The 20,737-nt window shown below is 39.8% G+C and overlaps 1 protein-coding gene across 3 annotated transcripts in view; it reads left to right on the plus strand.

The window, feature by feature from the left end:
- Positions 1–20,737, plus strand: part of CDH13 (cadherin 13) — a 448,971-nt gene that overhangs the window by 176,189 nt on the left and 252,045 nt on the right. For all 3 annotated transcript variants that reach the window (XM_064670959.1, XM_064670957.1, XM_064670958.1), the window contains exon 4: positions 11,165–11,281. In XM_064670959.1, the coding sequence (XP_064527029.1) occupies positions 11,165–11,281 (117 nt within the window). The remainder of the gene's footprint in view (positions 1–11,164; positions 11,282–20,737) is intronic.

Genomic DNA, 20,737 nt, shown 5'->3' on the forward strand with positions numbered 1-20,737 from the left:
CTGAGCAATCTGAAGATCAAAAATTACTCATCTGAGAAACTTGCGTATAATGGGAGATAATGTATTTGTTCACAGATTTCAGGGTCTGTTAATGGACAGTTTGTAAACTGAGACAGGACCAAAAATGTATCAAATTATGAATGCTGCAATTTATTAACTTGCATTAGAGAAGTTAAACAAAACAAAGCTATTTTAAGCTAAGAGACTGGTACTGCAATTTACTCCACTGTGTGATGGTCAGGCAAGAGCAACCAGAGCCTCGAGCACTGAGCTGAAGGGTTGGGTTTGGAGCAGAGCTCCCTTCAGACACCACAGGGAATGGTGTGAAGAAAGTTGAATAGCAGAGTAGAATGAATTTTCTTCCATTCCTTGGAAATTGTGCACTTTATTGTAGCAACATGCTGTGCATGATCTGTCAGACACAATGGGTCTTTGGTCACATTTTGAGGCAGAACGTTTGTACTTGGCACGTGCAATGAGAAGAGAAGTATTCATCTTACAGATTCATAAAACCATTTAAATACCATCCAGGGGAGATTCTTCTGGGGCTGGCTGCATGATGGATAATTATGAGGAGTAGAGACGTTTTGCTGATTTAGCTCAAGCTGTGAGAACTCAGGTTTTTGATTCTGGAATTGTCTTGTTTAAATTCCAATATGCCAGTAAAGGCAGCAGACATCACAGGCCTGGCTTTAATGACTTCAGTTACTTTGGGAGCAAGAAAATGTGTATAGATAAAAAATAGAGCTTTTCTGATAGAACTGAACAGATATGAAATATGAACAAAGAGATAAAGTGGAAATAAAGAGTGGATAATATTCTGTTTTGGTCAGAGCCCAGGTTTTTGAATGCATTTGAATGTATCACTGCTTTCTCAGAAACACACTGGATTAGAAATCAAGAGGCCTGTGAAGTGGAAGTGTTAAAATAACACGATTCACTGAAGGTCTCTGGAAGCAATTATTAGAACAATACTGAACCTGTGTCTCCTCTGTCCCCTGTGGAGGCTTTGGCTGCTGGGCTGTCTGTCCCTGCTCAGTCACTCTACTGTAGTCAACAGGGAGCTATGGAGTGTTCCAGCCCTGCTCTGACAGTTCGGAGACTATTATTTCTTTTTAATAATCTTGGATGCTGCTTCCCACTGTTCAGAAACACAGAGTAGGTAACACGTGGCCAGTGCTACAAAAACAAGTAGCAATGGAGTTGCCAAACGAATGCAGGGGAGTAAGTTTGGATCTGTCTTCTCTTGGCCAGCAAACTTTATAAAACCTATTTATTTGGTGCTTGTGTAGGTGGGGACTGTTCTCATCCCACAGAGGTGCTCAGTTAAAGGTCAGCAGGTGTGAAGTAAGGAATATAAATATTTCCATGCTCCTATGGCTGCAGGTTGTTAGGGCAAAATGCTCCCATCCAAACATATGAATTTTAATGATATACAGTGGAGAACTATGGGTGTCACATTTCATGTATTGTAAAGCTGTGCTCGACTTGAGTTTCAGCAGAAAAAACAACTTCAAACCATTGTAAACTATACTCCTGCCATTTTAGGCTCTTTTCCCTGAAGTATGTGGCAATTAATATTGTTAGCAGCTTGATGCTACAGCTCCTGAATCATTGATCTGTTCCAGTACAACAATTAATTTGCCTCTGATTCCTGACAGGTACAATCTTTGAACTTCCTGAAGTAGAGTTAATTGCCAGCATGTGACTAAGGAGAAATGTGAGAATCCACCAAGATCTCCAAGCCTATGTCCAGGTCCCATCCTGCATGCTTCACTTTTCTTTCAGAAATGTTCTGAGAAAAAAAAGCTGAGCTTTGATTTCCCACCCTAAAACAGATGCAGCAAAACCAAACTAATGTTGCTATTTTGAACCGGTGTATTTTACAGGATCTGTAGAACTTGATTCTAGAAGTCAAATTTGAGTTAATGACTGTGATTTCTTTACATATCTTGGTAGTAATACTTTTTAAAAAGTTGCTTTACTGCAGGTGAATGTTTAGGTTAGAACCTCACCCGTGTTCTCTCTTCTTCAGCAATACCACGTGAGACTGTCCAGACTAACGAAAGGTTTAAAATTAAGAGGCATTGTCCTGTGAATTTAATTAGGTAACTGTGGTGGGAACAAATAACACAGGGCATGTTTAGGTGTTGTATTTTCATCTCTGACAAATGCAGCCTAAGTTCAGTACAAAGCCCAGCGGGTGGTGATGAGAAGCTGCCCACAAGAACCTCCAGCCCCGTCTATTGTATCACAGCACAGAGCTGAGCTGCTGCTGTCAGCCACGTACTGGCTGTTAATTTGTTTGTATTGAAGAGTAAAACTACAGCCCAAATTGTGAAGTGGATTAATACACTGCAATTTCAGCTTTTTGGACTCAGTTAATGCCTGTTAATTAATTTGTTCCGAGGAGCTGGGCCGAGTGCTGAAGTGGATTAATGCACTACCATGGCAGCGCTTTCCACCACATTCCAAACCCAGCCTGGTGACTGAGGAGCTTTGCTGTAGCCTGGATCTAAGTGGGCATTTTGTCTTCATCACAGACTAGTGCTTCATTTGTCAGTCTGGCAGCTCCTGTGCAGGCCAGCACAGGCAGTGCAGCTCTGCAGAGCACCCTGCATGCGTAGTCAGGTCTGACAGAACACATCCCATCTGGTTTATTGTGCAGACCTGTGGGCTAAGCCAAGTGCATTCCTGCTTGGCAGTCTTAGGGAACATTATTTTTGCTGGTGGGTCAGTACAGCCCTGCTCTAATGGAAAGGAGGAGGGAAATGGTGCAGGTGTGTGACTGCAGCACTACATCGCATTTAAGAGTGCACCAGTTCTAATGGAAGTTGCTGAAAGTCCCTCCCAGTTAAACTGTCCTTGAAAATAGAAACAGACTTCTCAGACTATTAATAAAAGGGGTCTTGTTTTGTTTTCCAGCATGAGGTAATGGGCAATTTGCCCCTAAGTGTGTCTCCTGTATGTAATTAGTGCTGTGCAAAAAGCAGGATTCAACTGGATGTGCCCAGCTAATGGACACTCACAGTTCAGGTTGTCCAAATGTACAGGGGAGGGTTGTAGGACATACAGTCATTGTGATTTTTTAGGTGTGTTTTGTGAAATCTCAGGCCAAAAGCTGAATTTCTCATTCCCTCCTGAGGATTTGATAGCATGGGAAATAAGATGTTTTTCTGGACAGTCAGGATTAGTGATAGATGGTGAGAGAAGGAAGAGATAATGTTTAATGTGTGTATCTGTCCAACATGTCATGAATTCTCATTTTAAATAGAGACCTGCTTTTATTTAAAGTGACAAATAATGATGTGGAAGATTTGGAAACCCTGTGTCTGCTGGGAGCTTAACTGGGCTTCTCTGCCTGCTGTCCCACTTCAGGAATTGCTGCTTCCAACATGCACACTGAATTTAAAAAGCCACTGTTGCAATTTGACAGAATTTATGCATTTCTTGGATTGGCTTGGGGGTGGCTGTGCATTGGGAAAATGGCAGGGGAGGGGAGGACAAGGTCCTGGAAGTGTTATGGTGGGATTTCACAAGCTCCAGAGTGATCTGTGGCATATACAAATCTATTTGCTGTAGTAATTTCATGCATGTCATGTCAGCTCCCGATGAGAAAGTCAGGGGTTAAATATATGGCATTATGAGGAATTGCTGTTACTTACCTTGTCTTAAAAGAGTTATTAAAAAAAAAAGAAAGAAAGAAACGTAAATTTAAGATGGCTTTATCTTGGGTAAAGTTGTATCACCAATGTTCACGAGAAACAAATTCAAAATGAATGTTAAGGAATGAATATTTTTGAAAGAAAAATAGGACTTGTGGAATTACACTGAGAGCTGGAGTAAGAGAAAGTGAGTTGTTATTTGGGAATGCAGGAGGTGACAGGAAGAACAGAAGGATTGTGCAGAGTTTAGAGAAGAATTGCAAGGTAAATAATCAGTGTTTGGAATTAGAATTTACAAAGGCATGTAGTGATAGGACAAGAAATAATGACTTTAAGTTGAAAGAAAGTAGATTTCAAAGGGATATTAGGAACAAATTCTTCCCTGTGAGGGTGGAGAGGGAGGCCCTGGCACAGGTTGCCCAGAGAAGCTGGGGCTGCCCCATCCCTGGAAGTGTCCAAGGCCAGGTTGGATGGGGTTTGGAGCAGCCTGGGCTAGTGGAAGGTGTCCCTGCCCATGGCAGGGGTGGCACTGGCTGGGCTTTGAGGTCCCCTCCAACCCAAACCATTCTACGGTTCTATGGGATGAGGGGTTGTTTAGTTGAGGGAATGAAGGTGATGAAGGAATTGAGGGATTACAAGGAATACATGGCAATAGAGCTTTTAGAGAATAGTTGGGGAGCAGGACTGAGAAGGCTTTAGTTGTACAAGCTTGTAGCTTGTAGGAGGTAGGAAGCAGAGGGTTTATGCATCCATACAGACACAGCACTGGCACTGCAGCTGCCAGATCTATTAAACAGCATACATGACTTTATCATACTTATATTGCTTTAGGGTATCATGGAATTGCCTTTGTGCAGCACTGTTAGAATGCAGTGAATTCCACAGCACTTGAATCCAGAACATGGCTATAAAATGTGTTGGTTTTCTGCTGTATACTTACAGCTGCCTGCCCTGCAGCAAGACATACAAAGCTGGCTTTCCAAGGTAAAACAACTTCTTCTATGAATAGCATTTCTTTTACGTAAGAAATAGATTTTCTTTATTAGAAATTGTCCTTATATCCCAGAAGTGAAACAATGAACAGCTTGTTCCTTGCTCCTTGTGTTATTCCACATTTGGAGTCGTCAGTTGTGTGCTACCGACCCGTGGATTTTGTGGCTCTTTTAGAGGTTATTGCCCCAGCAAAAGGGTTCATCTTTGATTCATTTAACATGCCCTAGAACTGAGAGGTGTGTTCTATGAGTAATGGTTCCTGCTGCTGGGGAGCGACTGGGCCATTCATTCAGATGTTTTCCCTCCTTGCTGGGGATGAAGGGAAGCTCTTGCTTTTTGAGTTCCTCCAATATAAGTGGAGAAAGGAGTCCACTCAGTGGACTCAGCAGGAATATTGAGAGTAAGAAGTTAAGGCCTTGTGTCCATGCTGTGAGATGTATTTTCCACGTGGCCTTGGCTAAAGCTCGACAGGATCAGGTTTTTGAAATATTTGAATTGCTCCAGAACTCCACTGTGTGTCCAGTGCTGTTTTCAGTAGCAGGTTGGCATGGAACCCAATGGCAGATGCTGTCATTAAATGAGAAAAAACTCCCAAAACCACAAAGTCAAACCCTCCTGTCTTCCATGTAAATTTTTATTACAGGACAGTTTTCATAAGGCTTGTATGCCTTGGCAATTGCATCAGCAAGTGCTTTCCTTATTTAAATTACATTTCCTTCAGGATCTGAAGGTTTTGGGACATCTTGAAGAATTTTGCATTTCTCCTGGCATGCTGTAAAAGCAACCTGATTTTGTTTGCTTTGCAACAAATGTAAGCACAGGAGAGATGGAGAAAAGGGTATTTTTACCAGTGATAAGTGCTGTGTTGTTAGTTTATCCTGGTGAAGACAGAGGCATAAGGTCAGCAATTGTCTTTCTCCTTAAGCCTGTATTTCACTGAGTTTGACAGATGAGGCAGTCAGAGCATATTTGGTTGGTTGTGTATAAGGGACACCTCATTATATTTAATGAGCAGTGTGGAACCAATATGAGATTTCCTGTAAGAGGGGGTGACTCACATATGATTCAAAATGAAAATAACACTCTAAAGGATGACAAGAATAGTCTGAAATGTCAATTTAAAAAAGGGAAAGGCTCTTGGTCATGTATTATTCTCAGTATAGGTAACTCCCATGGTTAATGTGTACAAAAGCAAAGTTAATGGCACTTAGTTTGTTACCATCTTAGAAAAACTTTTCCCTGACAGAGAATAAGGCAGATGGGAAGATAAATGAAACTTATACTTAAATAGAAACAGGACTTTTCCATCACAAAAAGATACTGCTGAAGTTCAGGGCAATAATTGAATGAATCATTTCACAAAGCAAGAGTTCAGATGTGTCTCCACGACAGTTTCTGTCACCTATGTCTAAAAAATACCCTAGAATATATTAGCATTAAAATAGTTCTAATTTACACATGACCAAATGATTTGAACAGGAATAAGTTTTTTTCCTAACATGTTCTTGGCTCTAAAGATAACAGGAACCTCCATCCTATAAAAATGCATCTGGCACAGGGAGATGAAGGGCACCTGAGCAAAGCTGTGCTCTGAGATTCCCAAGGGGTTGTGCAGTTAATGGATGGATCAGTTGGGCACTGTAAGGCTGGGCCTCTCTATTTATGCACCAATTATACTTGTAGAAACACCCAGTGTAATTAAATCAAGTTCCACCAGCAATTTCCATTACCCAGATGTTGTATCTGATTGTGCTTCATAAGCTTGGAAACTTATGTTCTCTGAAACACCCAATCCCCCTCAGCAAGCTGGATTTTCACTGGATTTGTTCCTCCCAAGTATACAAAGTGACTCTTAAGGTGACATTTGCAGGCTTTGAGGACAGTATACTTTTGAGCAGATGTTTGTGTGAATGCCATTGACCTTTAAAATCCTTCAATTTATTCACTGAGTTAATTATTTGTTAGACAGTTGTTCATTAACTCATGAATAAAGTTCCAGCATCTTTCTTAGATTTTTGTATTAGTACCAACATGAGAGAATAGTTTTCTGTTTTGGCACGTTTTAGAAATAATTTACTATTAATACTGCAGATATTAACAATATTCCTATGATAGAAATAAATATAAAGGAACTAATTATTACAGCACACTTTGAAATTTCAGCTGAGAATTGTATAAAATGACTTCTTAAGTTGATCTGTGTGCAGCTTTAATTGATCACTATTATGTGGAGATGTTATTTTCTGGAAAGACTGATACACCACTCATTACAACATCCTATTTCAAACGAGCATCCAATTATTTTTACTTTTTGTATTTAGGACTGACCCCATTTTATACCATCAACCTTAGTCTATAAAACCAACTGAATGGCAGGAAACTCCAGGATTTTTCTGGTGCCCATGGTGGATTACTGATTGCCACTCCAGTGGTGCTTCCAACCCTTAGTGTGACAAATCGATACGAGTATTCAGCCACCTCATTCCCATGACAAGTTCTAATGAAATTTTCTTTGTCAAGAGTAATGGTTCCTGCTGCTGGAGAGTGACTGGGCCATTTATTCAAATATTCAAGTATTTGGACACTCCCAAGAACCCCTGGTGAAAAGCAAGAAAAACAAAAGAAAGAGCAGAGTTCTGAAGGGCTGCAGGGAAATTGCAACTTGCATAGGATTGGAGTTGGGGCAGACTGGCATCTCTCAGTAAAAATCTAAACTAAATACTGGAAAAATGAGGAGGCTGTTTGTAGTAAAGAGGGAATCAGGTTTTCCTGCCAGTGAATCAGCACATTGGGTGCTGAACTGTTGTGCCAATTCTATGTCTAGAAAGGGAAATGAATGAAGTAAAAAATAGGGTGTAAGCTGATTCTGAAATGGTGGACAGTGAAATATTAGTTCTGATCAGGTGACCCACTGACCATGAGAAGGGCTCTGGAAATATAGTGATCATGGGTGTGATATTGTAGTTAAATAGTAAAAGTAAAGAAGCTGATACGATTTCTCTCCTACCATTTTGGCTTAAAATACCCCAAAACAGTCAGAAAGATTTTTTTTTTTGGTACATTTTCTTAGGTTGGTCTGTATTTATTATAATAATTTTAAATTTTGCTTGTGGATGGGTGTTTCTGGACACACACCTCATGTTTCTGTCCCTGGTACAAAGCAGAAGGTGTGGAAGAAGCAGATGGTGACTGTGGCCATCCTCTCTCTGTTTTATATACTGAACTGAGGATCAAACCATCAGTTGCAGCTGCTTGGCATTAAGCAAAATGTTTTTTCTTCTCCCCTGTTCTTTACAAACAGGGAAATCATTATGATACCACAAACAACAGTGAATTATTGAAAGTGTTGGTGAAGTGCTCTTGACCTTTTCTTCTCCTCTGTTTACCTGCTTTCCACAGTGATGCTTTTGGCTACTCATTTAATCAGTCATTGCTGTTAGACACCAGGGGATGATAAGACAGAGAGAAATCATCATGAAAAATCCCTATTTAAAAAAAACACAGTGAGATCTGAAGAATAAACAGTGTGAAACACACTCAGAGAAGAAGCACTCACGTTTCTGTGCCCAATCTGCATAAGCTTTTTTCTCCACACAACAGACTAATTGTGCTTAGAAACAAAAATAAACAAGCAAATAATTCTATTTACTTTTTTTTTTCCCCCCTGTTCCAAAGTCCTGCTTGGAAATCTGGACTTGAAGGCCTTAAGTCTTACCACCTTTCTGCTTTCCTTTAGAACTTCACTTCTTTATATTAATGACTTCAGTGTTGACTCATTGAATATAATTAAGGCTTTTCTTACATTTGTGGACCTTTGGAAAAGTGCAAGGATAACCTGCCATGGGAAAGGGATGAACTAATTGCTTAGGGGTCTATGACTACCAAAACTGGGAGATCTAGGTATTGAACAATCTGAAAATTCCCTTTTCCTCCTCAAACATAGGAAGAAACATGAAACAAAGTCATGGTGGATGGGGCTCAGAGCAGAGTGATCTGGTTGGATATGTCTTCAGCTCTGCCAGGGGAGGTTTAGGTTGGCTATCAGGAAGAAATTCTTTACAGAGAGGGTGATCAGGCATTGGAATGGGCTGCCCAGGAAGGGGGTGGATTCTCCATCCCTGGAGGTGTTTAAGATGAGACTGGATGTGGCATCAGTGCCATGGGCTGGGAACCACAGTGGGGTTGGATCAAGGGTTGGACTTGATGATCTCAGTGGTCCTTTCCAACCTGGCTGACTCTGTGGTTCTGTGATTCCATGTCCCTGCTTATTGCAGAGAGCTTGGGCTGGGTGGTCTTAAAAGGCCTCTTCCAACCCAAACCACTTCACGATCCAAAGCTATGTAAATGTGAATGGCTGGCTCATTTGCAAAGAACACGTGCCTGGGAGCTCTCCCTGACACCTTCATGAGCTGAAGGACAACCGTGAAGGTGGGAGTGAAAGCTGGGAGCAGCTGAGCCTTGCTGCTGCTGCTGAGCTGCAGAACTGGTGTCTCCTTGTGGATGTGCTGATAGTCCCCATTCCTGTCCTCAGAAGTGTCCCAGGCACGTGCCAGCCAATCTGTCTGCTGTGTTTACAGTGTAAGTGATTTTGAAAGCTCACTGCTCTGGGCATTTGCCTTTGGAACAGAATTCAGCTCTTTCCTTTTTAGTTGACACTTCAAATGTTTTTATCTTGAACTTTCTCATGAATTTTTATTAAGGAAAATTCTTTCGGGAGAGGAGTTGAAAGACAAAAATAGGGACCCGAGTGGCCTTCAGACTGAAAGATTAGAGAGAAGTGGCAAAGCCTTTGGGAGAGATGGGAGCTCTGTCAGGGGGAGCCTCAAAAAGTTATGAAAATTGGCAACCTTGTGAGAAGGGATTCTCTGTGTGGTTCCCACTGCTCTTTGACTTTATCATGACTAAAGCAAATGGGTGAAAACTTGAGTTTCCCTTGCTGCTGTTTGTTGTCAAATTTGAGAAGTGATGCTACAGCTGGTGGAGGTAGAGCAGAGTTTTGATGATGGGAGACTTGTTAGATGGGGGGCACCGACACAGACGGCAGCAGGAGCAGCCTGTGCAGATCTTGGCTGATGGATCCAATTTGTGCCACCAAGAAAACTCATCCAGCTTTGGAATTTTATAAAAATACAGCCTAGGGATGGTGCTTTTGTTATGTAACGAAGTATCAGCTATTAAAACAACAACATGGATTCCAGAAGTGACTGAGAAACTTCAGTTTTGGGAGTTCGTTCATGAAGAGAGCAAAGTGTTATCTGTAGGATGTAACTGCCTTATTGGAATTAGACATTTAATTCAACTTGTAATTTTTTGGGGGTAAAATTGTCAGAACAACCTGAATGAATAGTAGTGATCAAAATCTTTTTCAGTTCCACAGTTCCCAATGCACTACAAATGTGTACTTTTGTTGCTTTTGTTGGGGTTTTGTTTGGTTGGTTTGGTTAGTTTGGGGCTTATTGTTTGTTTGTTTGTTTGTTTTGTGTAGGTTTCTTTGTGTTCTTTTTAGTTTTTTTTTCTTCCTAAAAAGGGGCCTAGATCAAGGGAAGAGCTCTGGGAGATGGGGAGAGGCTGTTTTTGACCTTGGTAGTGACTGTGCTTGGAGAAGAGAGTTGCAGAGACTGTAGGAGGAAGCAAAAGAAAAAGAGGGTGGAGCTGGAAAGTTGCGGCTCCTGCAGGGAGAGCACTGAGAGGATCAGAAAGCAGAAGGGCAGAGGAAGCAAAGGTGTGATGGACAAAGTTTTCCAGGGGCCAGAGGCCGCTGTGAAGAGTTCACTGTGGCTCATAAAAGTTGCCTGAAGCTCAGCTAGAAATAAATACTCCAGAAAATGCAGCAGGAAAAGCAATGCCTGTGTTTAAAAAGCTTCCACTTTTGTTCTTTCTGATGATACAGTGTGAGATTTTCTCTAAGGAGAAGAAAACCCCAACACAAAGCACCCAACACCAATTAACCTGCTGGCTGATATTTTAAGTTACATCTGGGGTTTTGGAGTCTATTTTGAAGTTACAAGCTTTTGGTGTTTATTTAGAGTTCATTACCTGCTGACAGTGTCTGCAAATTCAGTGTCAGTTCTGTTTGATTGAAAGCCTGGACTGAGAAGCAAGTGAGTAGAGATGCAATTTAGGACATGAAAATTATGTAAAGACATTTGAAGTGTGGCTTTTTACTGGTCTTGTTACAAGTATTTGAGGTAAGCCAGACCTTGCTTAAGATTTATGATTTCAGCAGGCATCAGGTTAGGATGGTAACACACTTTCTCAGCTTTGTAACTTGTCTACATGAAAAGAAAATGAATATGGGCTGTCTGCTGTCACTGTAATAAGTACAGTAACCTGACAGATTTAAATACCTGGTTTGATATGTTATCACTAATTGCTGGGGAAACATGTACCACAGAACTTAGAATGTGGTGGTTCACGTTGATTTTGCCTGAAGATGCAGTGGATGGCAATAACCACTGAATAGTGGATTGGAAGTTTTTGTAATTGCTCTTTTTCTTTTCTTTTAGGAAATCCTAAAACTAGAAGGCAATGCTGGAATTCCAAGACAAAAAAGGGCTATTTTGGCAACTCCAATATTAATTCCTGAAAATCAAAGACCACCATTTCCCAGACAAGTTGGCAAGGTGAGTCAACCTAGACCTGGATAGAATTCTGTTATTAAGTAGTTGAGCTCTTTCTCTTAAGGCTTTGCAGTGCCTGTCACATTGATGGTAATATTCCAACAGCATTTGGAAATATCAAACTGAATCAGGAAGATTGTTTTTGTGTCTGTGTTGTGTAGACAAATGAGAATGGCTTGTGCAGACAGCTGGCAATAGTTTGTGCTCATGGCAGGATTTCATGGAAAGGGCTTTGATCAGAGGTGTGGTTTTAATGCAGCTGCTCTCTTCAGGAGAGTTTGCTGCCCACCTGTGTGTCTGGGTGCTGGGTTGGGGCTGAGATCTTGGCCAGGAATGTTCTGAAGAATATCCCACTGTGTGGTATGGAATATCTTGTTTCCATCTCAACTCTTAGAAGGAAATCATAAGGTATTCCATGTAAAAGCGTTTTTTTTTTGTTCGTTCTTTACATTAGTTCATTGAGTTAATTTCTCATGGCCAAAGGCAAAATATATATCAGTAGATGTTTCTATATATATTAGTAGATGTTTCCATTTTTATTTTTGGTTGTTTGTAGAGGTCTGAGAAACAAGTGGAAAGTTTTTTTTTCTTGTGTCTGCAGGTGATCAGAGAGATGAGGGTCTTAACAGCCACTTTTCCAGAACTTCAGATATACAAAATAATAAAAAATAAACCACCAGTAGTTGTTCAAATGGCCATGAAGGCATGAGAGGTTATAATTCCATGAATATAGTTTTCATGTTGGCAGTTTTGACACGGGGACTGCTCTGCCTCCCTCAGACTTCAGTTGGTGTGTTAATGCCGTGGTGGCACACACAGATGTGGAGTTTGTTCCTAACTCCCATTGTGTGATTGCTGGAGCCAAATACACAGCTCAAGGGCACGATTTTACTCTACAATTGATGCCATTTAGTGATGCAATCATGTAATTAAGCCAACAGGCACCTAATCAGCTACTTAAATAATTAGGAAAATTTGTTTCCTTATCAGTAAAAAGAAAGAATAATCTATGAGGATTTCATTTTTCTCCCCTCTCTCCACCAATAATTTATACTGATTTCATAAATTTCTGTGTTTTTTATTTTTTAACATTTTTCTAAACTTTCCAAAGCTATTTCTGAACAGTGAAGGCCTCCCTCCACATTTCAATCTTTGAGAATCAATGATCAATAACTATCATTGTGATAAATAGTTAATTTTTAAGACTTGTTCAATTTTAAAGCTGTCAGAGAATGGAAAAGGTTACTTATCCCCAGCCCTCTTCCACCCTTTCTGCTCGTGAACACTGAATATTTGGATCTCAGGCAGCCTGAGTTGCTTTGTAGAAATGCCTTCATTGTTTTTAGTGGAAGTTTGGGATGATGGTTGTGGTGACTGAGGCTCCTGAAGCACAAATGAGACCAATCAGGTCCTGGTTGTGCTGAAATGTTTTCCTCACCTCCTGTCAGCCTGATCTGTTGCCGCTCCTGAAGTGCTACTTGGGGATCACAACAGGATGTGCAAACACAGGAGTGGAAAAGCATCTGTCGGGCTGTTTTTCAAAGGCCCTGAGAAAACCTGTCCTCCACTGATGTTTAAATTATAGGAGCTGCAAATGATCAGCACCCTGAAACGCTTTGAGCTGTCAGAATTTTTACGATTCTTTACGGGATTCTTTATTTTTTTCAGCATAGTTCTAATTTAGGGATCAAGCTGAGTGTTTTGGCTGCGGTTACTGCGAGTAGAAAAATAGATTGTAAACGTGTCGTGCGAGACAAAAAGTTTGGAGGTATTTGAAATAATGGAATTTTAGGTTGAACTGCAGTAATTTGCAACTGAATGTTGACCAAAGTATGAATAAAGAGCTTTGGAGCCTCAGACACACCGATGGGAGGGAAGAGAGTTTGTTGTACCCCAGCTAAGAAATTCAGTTGGAGTCAATGCAAAAATGACCTTAAAATAAAATAAAAGCAATTCTTTTATTCTTTTACTTGACTTGTCACAGATCTTCATAAGATGGGCTGTGAACTCTTCCTGAGTAGAATGAATGCTTCTATTAACCCAGATCACTTGTTTCATGGACTTGTTTCATGGATCCTGCACAAAGTGTAGAAAAAGTTGATCATCTGTCTCACCTAAATTTAGGTGTTTGTTGTGAAGTTTATGTAGCTTCACGGATTTGAAAAAAACCCCACCATTTATTTGCCCACTTCTGTAAGGCATGAGGAACACATTTCCTCTTCTAAAATATTTTGGGACCTCCACAGGGCAGCGCTGATGCATCACGGGCTGATGAGCTGCAGCTTCTGCTGGGGATGGGTTTCTCTTGAGCTTCAGCTTTGCCACCTCTGGTCTGTTGTGATCCCTGCAGAGGGACACTGCAGATGGATTCAGGAGCTGTGCTTTCTGTAGTGTTTTGGGGAAGAGATAAAACATTCAGAGAATGGATATTTTGTGCATTATAACAGAATTTCAAAAATGAGAAGGAACGTGAAGCTTTCCTGACTGAATGAAGTATATTTCAGACAGGACTCGTTCTGTTTGGATGTTCACAGAGCAGTTAAGTTTCCACTGTGTTATTTTCCCTTTCTTTTGCCTGTTTTAGGGAATTACCAGTGCATTTTGTGCATCTGTCCTGACTGTCTCCTGCTTTCTACCCCATGCTATGTTGGCTGGAAATGCACAAGGTTGTTTGGAAGAGATTGCAGCAGCCAATAATTGAAATTCTTTTTAGCACTTAGTTGGGAGCAAGGCAGATGTGCAGAAATAGGAGAGAAGGGAGAGGACAATTAATTTTTATTTCACAATTCAGAAAAAAAATACCACACGCACTCAAAAAAAGGGATTTTAGAGCACATCATTCATTTGGTTATATGTATCAGGAAGGAGATACTGCACTGGACAAGTGGAAACATTGCTTTGTTTAAATTAATTACAAAAATTTGAATTAGCATTTAGCTTAACAAGGAAATACATGTGTAGAGGCTGTTCTCTGTGCTGTTCCTGCCTTTCCAGCAAACCCACTCAGGAATTGGATTATTGCCTTGCTATTTGCACACCCTTCATTAGGGGATCTCTTAATTAAATAACTATCATAGGCATGCTGTGTTTGGAGGTGGAAAAAAATCTCACCTTTTAGCAGAATTCAAGATTTTGCATATCATCCTTCATGCCTGAGGGAAAACAGTGAGATTAAAATATTTTAATACAATCCTGGTAATATGGGCCTTTGTGACCAGATGGCCCAGGCTACAACTCTCCACTGTTATGGATGTGTTTTGTTGAGCTCTTGCTGATATAGCACAGGGATCTGATATTCAATTTTCAGTCTCTCTCCATATGTTACTTTTCTGGTTACGTGTCCACATCAAGCCAAATGAAACACAAACCAGTGGGATGCAGGATTAGCTTGTGATTGCAGTGACAGGTTCTTCACCACCAGGCTGTGGAAATGTTTTCTTGAGAGTGGTGGTTCTGTGCATCCACTTGAGGACAATCCCATCACCTGTAACTGTGGTGATGAACTGGATGAACTTTAGAAGTTTAATCCTCACACTAAAGCAGAGATCAAGGAGCAGGAAGGTGACTGTGAAGGTGGCCAAAAAGTTCCAGCCCTTTTTCCACGCATTAGGAGAGAAGGACACCTGCAAAGTGAGACTGTCCTTCTACGGGCTCAAAGGATTTGCTCTCATGCTGCTGGTGGACATGTGATGACTCAAGGATTCTATTCTTTAATTTAAAGGAATTGTCCTTCATAAGAATGAGTATTGTAATTCTTGGCATGCAAATTCTGGAAGCCATGAGCAGCCTGGTAAAAATTGGCAGGATTTTGTGTGCTCAGTGAAGGTCAGAACACAGAAAGAGAGAAACACAAGAGACTTTGAAGGAAACTGTTGAATAAAGTAAAAACAAAACTTTTTTTTTGACAGTAAGTGAAAATGTTTTCTTAGTTATTTGTCTGTTTTGTCCTTCTGGAAGGAAGGGATGTTTCTTCAGGTATTTTGGATCAGAATTGTATATGTCCTTCCTGCCTCTGATCTGCACTCTCAGCTGCAGTGAGGTGGCAGGACTGACCCCAACAAAAGTTCAAGAGTAGACATGGTGCAGCCTAACAACAAGGATAGAAATCTTTAAGATCTGTGAGGAAGTGGGTTTTTTGGATTTTTTTTTCCTCCTCTGAGCTGTGAATTTAAGGCAAAGAGAAAACACATCTTGTCTGTTAATGCAGCAGTCGAAAAAAAAACCTGAAGAGGGGAGGAAGCTAAAGATAACTGGATGGAAAAGCTGCTGGAAGCTGACTATTTTCTGAGTGGCTATCTTAGTGAGACTATTTATACAGGATAAATTATATGCTTCCCAGAAGAGAATTGTTATGGACTGAAGATGCAGCTGTAAAAAATGTCAAACTTCAGGCAAAAAATTGAAAGGAAGTGTCGAGAGAGATGATCGTGATCCATCAACCTGTGAAGAGAACTTGGAGAGGAGGTTTATAGATTAGAGGAGGACATGTGAAAGACCAGAGAGAACAAGAACAGCAGTGAAATAAAAGCTGAATTAAGAAGTGCTTTGGTTCTACTGGAAAATTAGGCAGAAAGTGAGAGGATAGGGAGATGGAATCTAAAGAGAAGTGGAGGAGGAAAGGAATTAGTAGCTAGGATGGGGATCTAACCTGGAAGCTAATGGTGTGTGCTGGCAGAGAAGGGAATGATGTGCAGAACATATTTATACCCCAAATCCTTTCCAGCCCCAAGAGAGAGATCTGTGGGACTGCTCACCAACTGCTCCCTTGGTAAAGTCTGAGTCCCAGCTCTTGGTCTAAATCTTTGTGTCTGCTACTAAAAATGATGGGGAAGCAGGAGAATGTGTTTCTCACAGCAGAGCCAGACGTGGGTCTGAGGTCTGGGGGAAAAATCTGCTGGGTTTTGGAAAATTATTTTCTATGATCCATTTGTTGTTTTTTTTTTTGAATCATCGTCACATCAAATGGAACGATGGTGCTGTTCCAAAGAGGATGCTCAGAAAATAGGAGGTGGTATCAGCAGGAACTCTGACTTGTCCAAAAGGAAAGAATATTTCAGTGAGAGCTGAAGTGGTGCCATCAGGGAGGTGGGGAAACCATTGTCTCCTGGGAAGCATTGCAAGGTGAGGGACTTTTTCCAAAAGTAGATGGAATTACTCAGGGACAAGGAATTCAGGTTTCTTGAGTCAGTCTGATGGTGCATAAGCAGAGCACTCTGCTGAAGTGTGTCTGTTAATCCAGGCAGGAAAAGGCACATCCACAGCTGAGGATATCTAAACAAGCAGCAAACAAGGTAGAAAAGGTGGGAGGAGGAGGAAAAAGGTGTTATTGATGAATAGCACTTAGGGAATAAAGAGAGTATTAATAAAAGACACCATTATAAATAAAGCTCTTAAAAATCCAGCAAGAAAAAAAGGATTGGGATTACAGAAAAATCAAGTTCTGGTACTAGTGCAGTGAGATTGGGCAGAAATATATATGAGTTCAATTTGTTTGGCCCAGCAGAGGCATTTTCTGTAAATCCAGAGCGAGTGTAAAAATCATTTGAGCAGAAGGAATACGCTGGTGTAATAACTAATAGATATAAATTTTGGCATAAGATTAAAAGAAAAGTTTCTGGTACCCAGAGAAGAGGAATTAATTTCCAACAGAAGTACTGAGGAGGGAACACAAAGTTTGAGAAATATATGATCACAGTTGCACGATGCAGCAGCTTCTGCTCCTGACACAAGAGACACCTGGAGTTCTCCTGCTGCTCTGGTGCTCTGGAAAATGTGCAATATCCTGCTGAGCTGGGCCTGAATGGGCAGTGGGAGATGTCAGAGTTGAACATCTGATTAAATTCCTGGCTTGCAAGGAGGAATGGCACACTTCTGACCTTCATGGAAAAACACCAACCTCCCTGAGCAGTGAGTGTAATGAAAGGAGCAGCACTCCATTAAATTAAAGGGCTTTCAATGCATGTACATGAATTATTAAGCTACAGCATATTAATTTTCATTAAAGGGTATGTATTTGATGTCCTAACAAAGCCTTAAGTGAAAGCAGCACTTCAGATTTACTCTGAGAGGTCTCTCTTCAAACTTCCCTTTTTGAAAAATACTTATAATCACATAAACAATTCCAAAAGAATACATTTGTTCTCTTTCAGCTGATACAATTTTAAGGGAAAATCTTGTTGAAATACACCCCTTTACTTAAGACCTTCAGAAGAATCTTGAGCAGCAGATGCCTTGGAAAACTGGAAAACAATAAGAATTATAAGACTAATAAGAATTGTTGTTAATAAGAATAAAAGAATTTTTAAACATTTCAGGAATACTTTCTAATCCAGTTACTATGGTTACAAGTTTGTTGGAGATAAAGCAGTTATATGGCAATGATGGAATTGAATTTTCTGACCCATATTGATATATCCAGTACCTAATTTCCTGCTCCATAATAAATCATACTAATGACCTTAAGGAGAGCAGCAAGCAAGAGATTTGTATGCTCTAAAGCTGTTCAGCAAAGTATACACAGTTTAACTGTCACACTGTTTGTGTTAACTTTGATCTCAAAAGTTGATAGTCACAAACTTTGCTGCAGATGAAGGCTGAGGTGAAAAAAAGTCTGTCCCTGCCAGTAAATTTCCTATATACATTAACTAAGATGAAATAAAACTCAGACAAATAATTTTTCATTGGCACATCAATTTAATTGTAGAGTCAAGTTTAAAATATTTGGGTTATTTTTAGACATAACAGCTATTTCACCTGATGATACCCAGGGTTAGATACCTTTCCAAGGTGTTTTTCTTAAATGGTTGATTATGGTCATCTTGCAAAAGCAAACCTGAGACATCTCCCCAAAATTCCAGGCCTGTGTCAGCTTCCTCACCCTAAATAAATGGGGTGTGACTCTGTCCCTGCTGTTCCTATAAATGGAGAGTGCTTTTGACAGCAGCAGCCAAAAGCCCTTCCAGGGATTCAGGATAACAGAGGTGCAAAACACAGAGGGGGAAAAAAAGATGCAATTAAAAAGACAGGAAGAGAAACACTGTAAGAGTGATTGAGAACACGTTATTTTCCAATACTCAAACTGCAAAAGCTCACAAGGTTATTTTTTTCTTCTTCCAGTGAAAATACTGGGAAGCCAAATGGCAAAGACAAATGTTTGCTATTTAGCAAGGACAAAAATTCCACAAGTAACCACACATTATAAATCATTAACCTGACTAGACAAGCTACGTAGGATTATGTTTAAAACACTTTAGTTGAGTACTCTAGAAAATACGACATTTTATTCTCTCTATACTGTTCAAAGTAAGTTTGCCTTCAGTTCTGCCATTCTCTAACTCTGCTTTTCATGAAACTACACTGATTTTTTGTTAACTTTCATCTCTACCATCTTCCAAGACAATTCCATATTGTCAGTTCGACAATATTGTCCATATTCCCAATTCGACCAGTGGGAAGTTGTTTTTATCCACTTGACTTTTTTTTCTGTCTTGCTTTAATTCAGTTGTTTGGAATGCCCACTCGAGCTGTCTGGTTTCTAAAAGTTATTTTCTTGTTGAATGGATACTTTTGAGCAAAGACTTGATCTCTGCATTCTTAGCAGGGCCGAGTTTGAGCCTAATTCTGTAATCCTGGGTTGGGAAAACGGGATGGTTGGTTCCAGCATTTCTGTTTGGTACCTTTAATTTGTGATTTTTTTTTCCCCTACAAATCTACTTATAGGGCCACTTTATTTCAAAGTAGGATGAGAAATTCAACAGACTTCCACAGTGTTAATTAGCAGAGTGCTGAGTTAATATGTGACTGGTAAGAAGATGACAACTGCAGAATGTTGAACTCAGGGGAGAGAACATGAACACAGAGCTACCTTTAAATCAATTGAGGTATTTATTTGATAGCTCTGAACTGGTTCATACTCCTTCAGATGTGACCTGTTAGTTATCTGAATACTAAACCTTCTCCACCTAATCGTTTTCCTGTTCCATTCCAAGTGATTCCTTTGGTTTCTTATCATACAGTCAGTTCTTAGCAAGTTTATGGTGTAATATAAAGCAATATCCAAATGAATGACATTTTAGGGACAAAATTAACTTATCCCTGCCAATTTGCAAACTAAATACTGTCATACTGTCAACCTTGCTGCCTCCATTAATGAAAGACTTTAATAAAGGTATTTTGCAGAGTGGTCTGGCAACAAATTGGATATTACCAGCTGTGGCTTGTTAAAGTGGTATCAAGAAAAGATGGTTGGCAGAGTATTTCCAGAAGGAAAAATTATATGTATTGTGTATGGCTCATTTATAAGGTGGAGTAAATAGCTGTCACTTGGGAAACAATAGCAATTTTCTTCCTTCTGACTAACTGCTGGTTCTCTTCAATGATTAGTAACTAATTTTAACCTTTTTTTCTGTGTTTTGCTCTTGGTTTTATCATACATAGATGATTCTTGATTTTTTTTTTTTCTCTTGCATGACTGGAGTATCATCACAGCTTAAATTGGATAATGAGGACATCTTTTTTTTGCCTCACCTTCTTTAAAGACAAGCCAAAGTCTTTTATCACAGTTAATAATATGTCATTTGGAAGTAAATGTTGCTCTACTCTATTGACCTGTTTTTCTTTCAGGGTCAAACATATAAAAATGTGAATTATTTCATTGTAATCAAATGATCCACTGTTGACCTAAAATTTCCAGCTAGAGAAACCCCTTTAATAAGCAATTTCCTTTTGCTTATCTTTTGAAAAGGAGACTCTAATTTGACCATCTACTTTCTTTAAATTCACTCACAAAGAGAAAAATCACTTTCTGCCACTGAAACATTGCTTAAGAAAAGGCAAATGAAAAACTCAGATAATTTTCCTTTTGGATCAACCTCCTTTTTCATGTTCTGTCATTAAATTATCACGAGCATCGATTTTTGGTTTGACCATCGTGTTCTTTATGTTTTTGGAGGCTGTTGTGGAGTTGTGCTAATTATTGGAATTTCTATATTTGGAATATAAATCCAGGAATTATGCCCTCTAAACTGGATTTATATATACAGGTGCATAAAAATGAGGACAGGCTGATACACACCCATCCAGACTTTCAGGAACTCTCTCCTTGGCTGATGCTTGGATGAAGCTTCTCATGTATACATCAAGTTATACTTTATTCACTATGTTTTTAGGGAAAATTTTTTTAAAGCACACTTGGAAAATAGGATTTTCATCAAGGTTCCAAGTGCTTCAGAAGTTTCTCTTTTCATTCCTACAAAGCACGGACGAAGCTATTAAGCTTTACATTTTCAATTGAGCCTCTGAATGGGTTTTGAGAATAGAAATCTGTTCAACAATGAAGGCCAGAAATTGAAAGTAGTAGTGATCCCTATAATCCAATAACATGTGTTTTAATATATTAAAAAAAAAAAAAAAAAAGCAAGTGTGGGTGTAGCTGAGTGTGGCTACAACTTGAATTCAGGG

Source organism: Pseudopipra pipra, chromosome 14 (genome assembly GCF_036250125.1).
Source record: "Pseudopipra pipra isolate bDixPip1 chromosome 14, bDixPip1.hap1, whole genome shotgun sequence".
NCBI classification, from domain to species: Eukaryota; Metazoa; Chordata; class Aves; order Passeriformes; family Pipridae; genus Pseudopipra; species Pseudopipra pipra.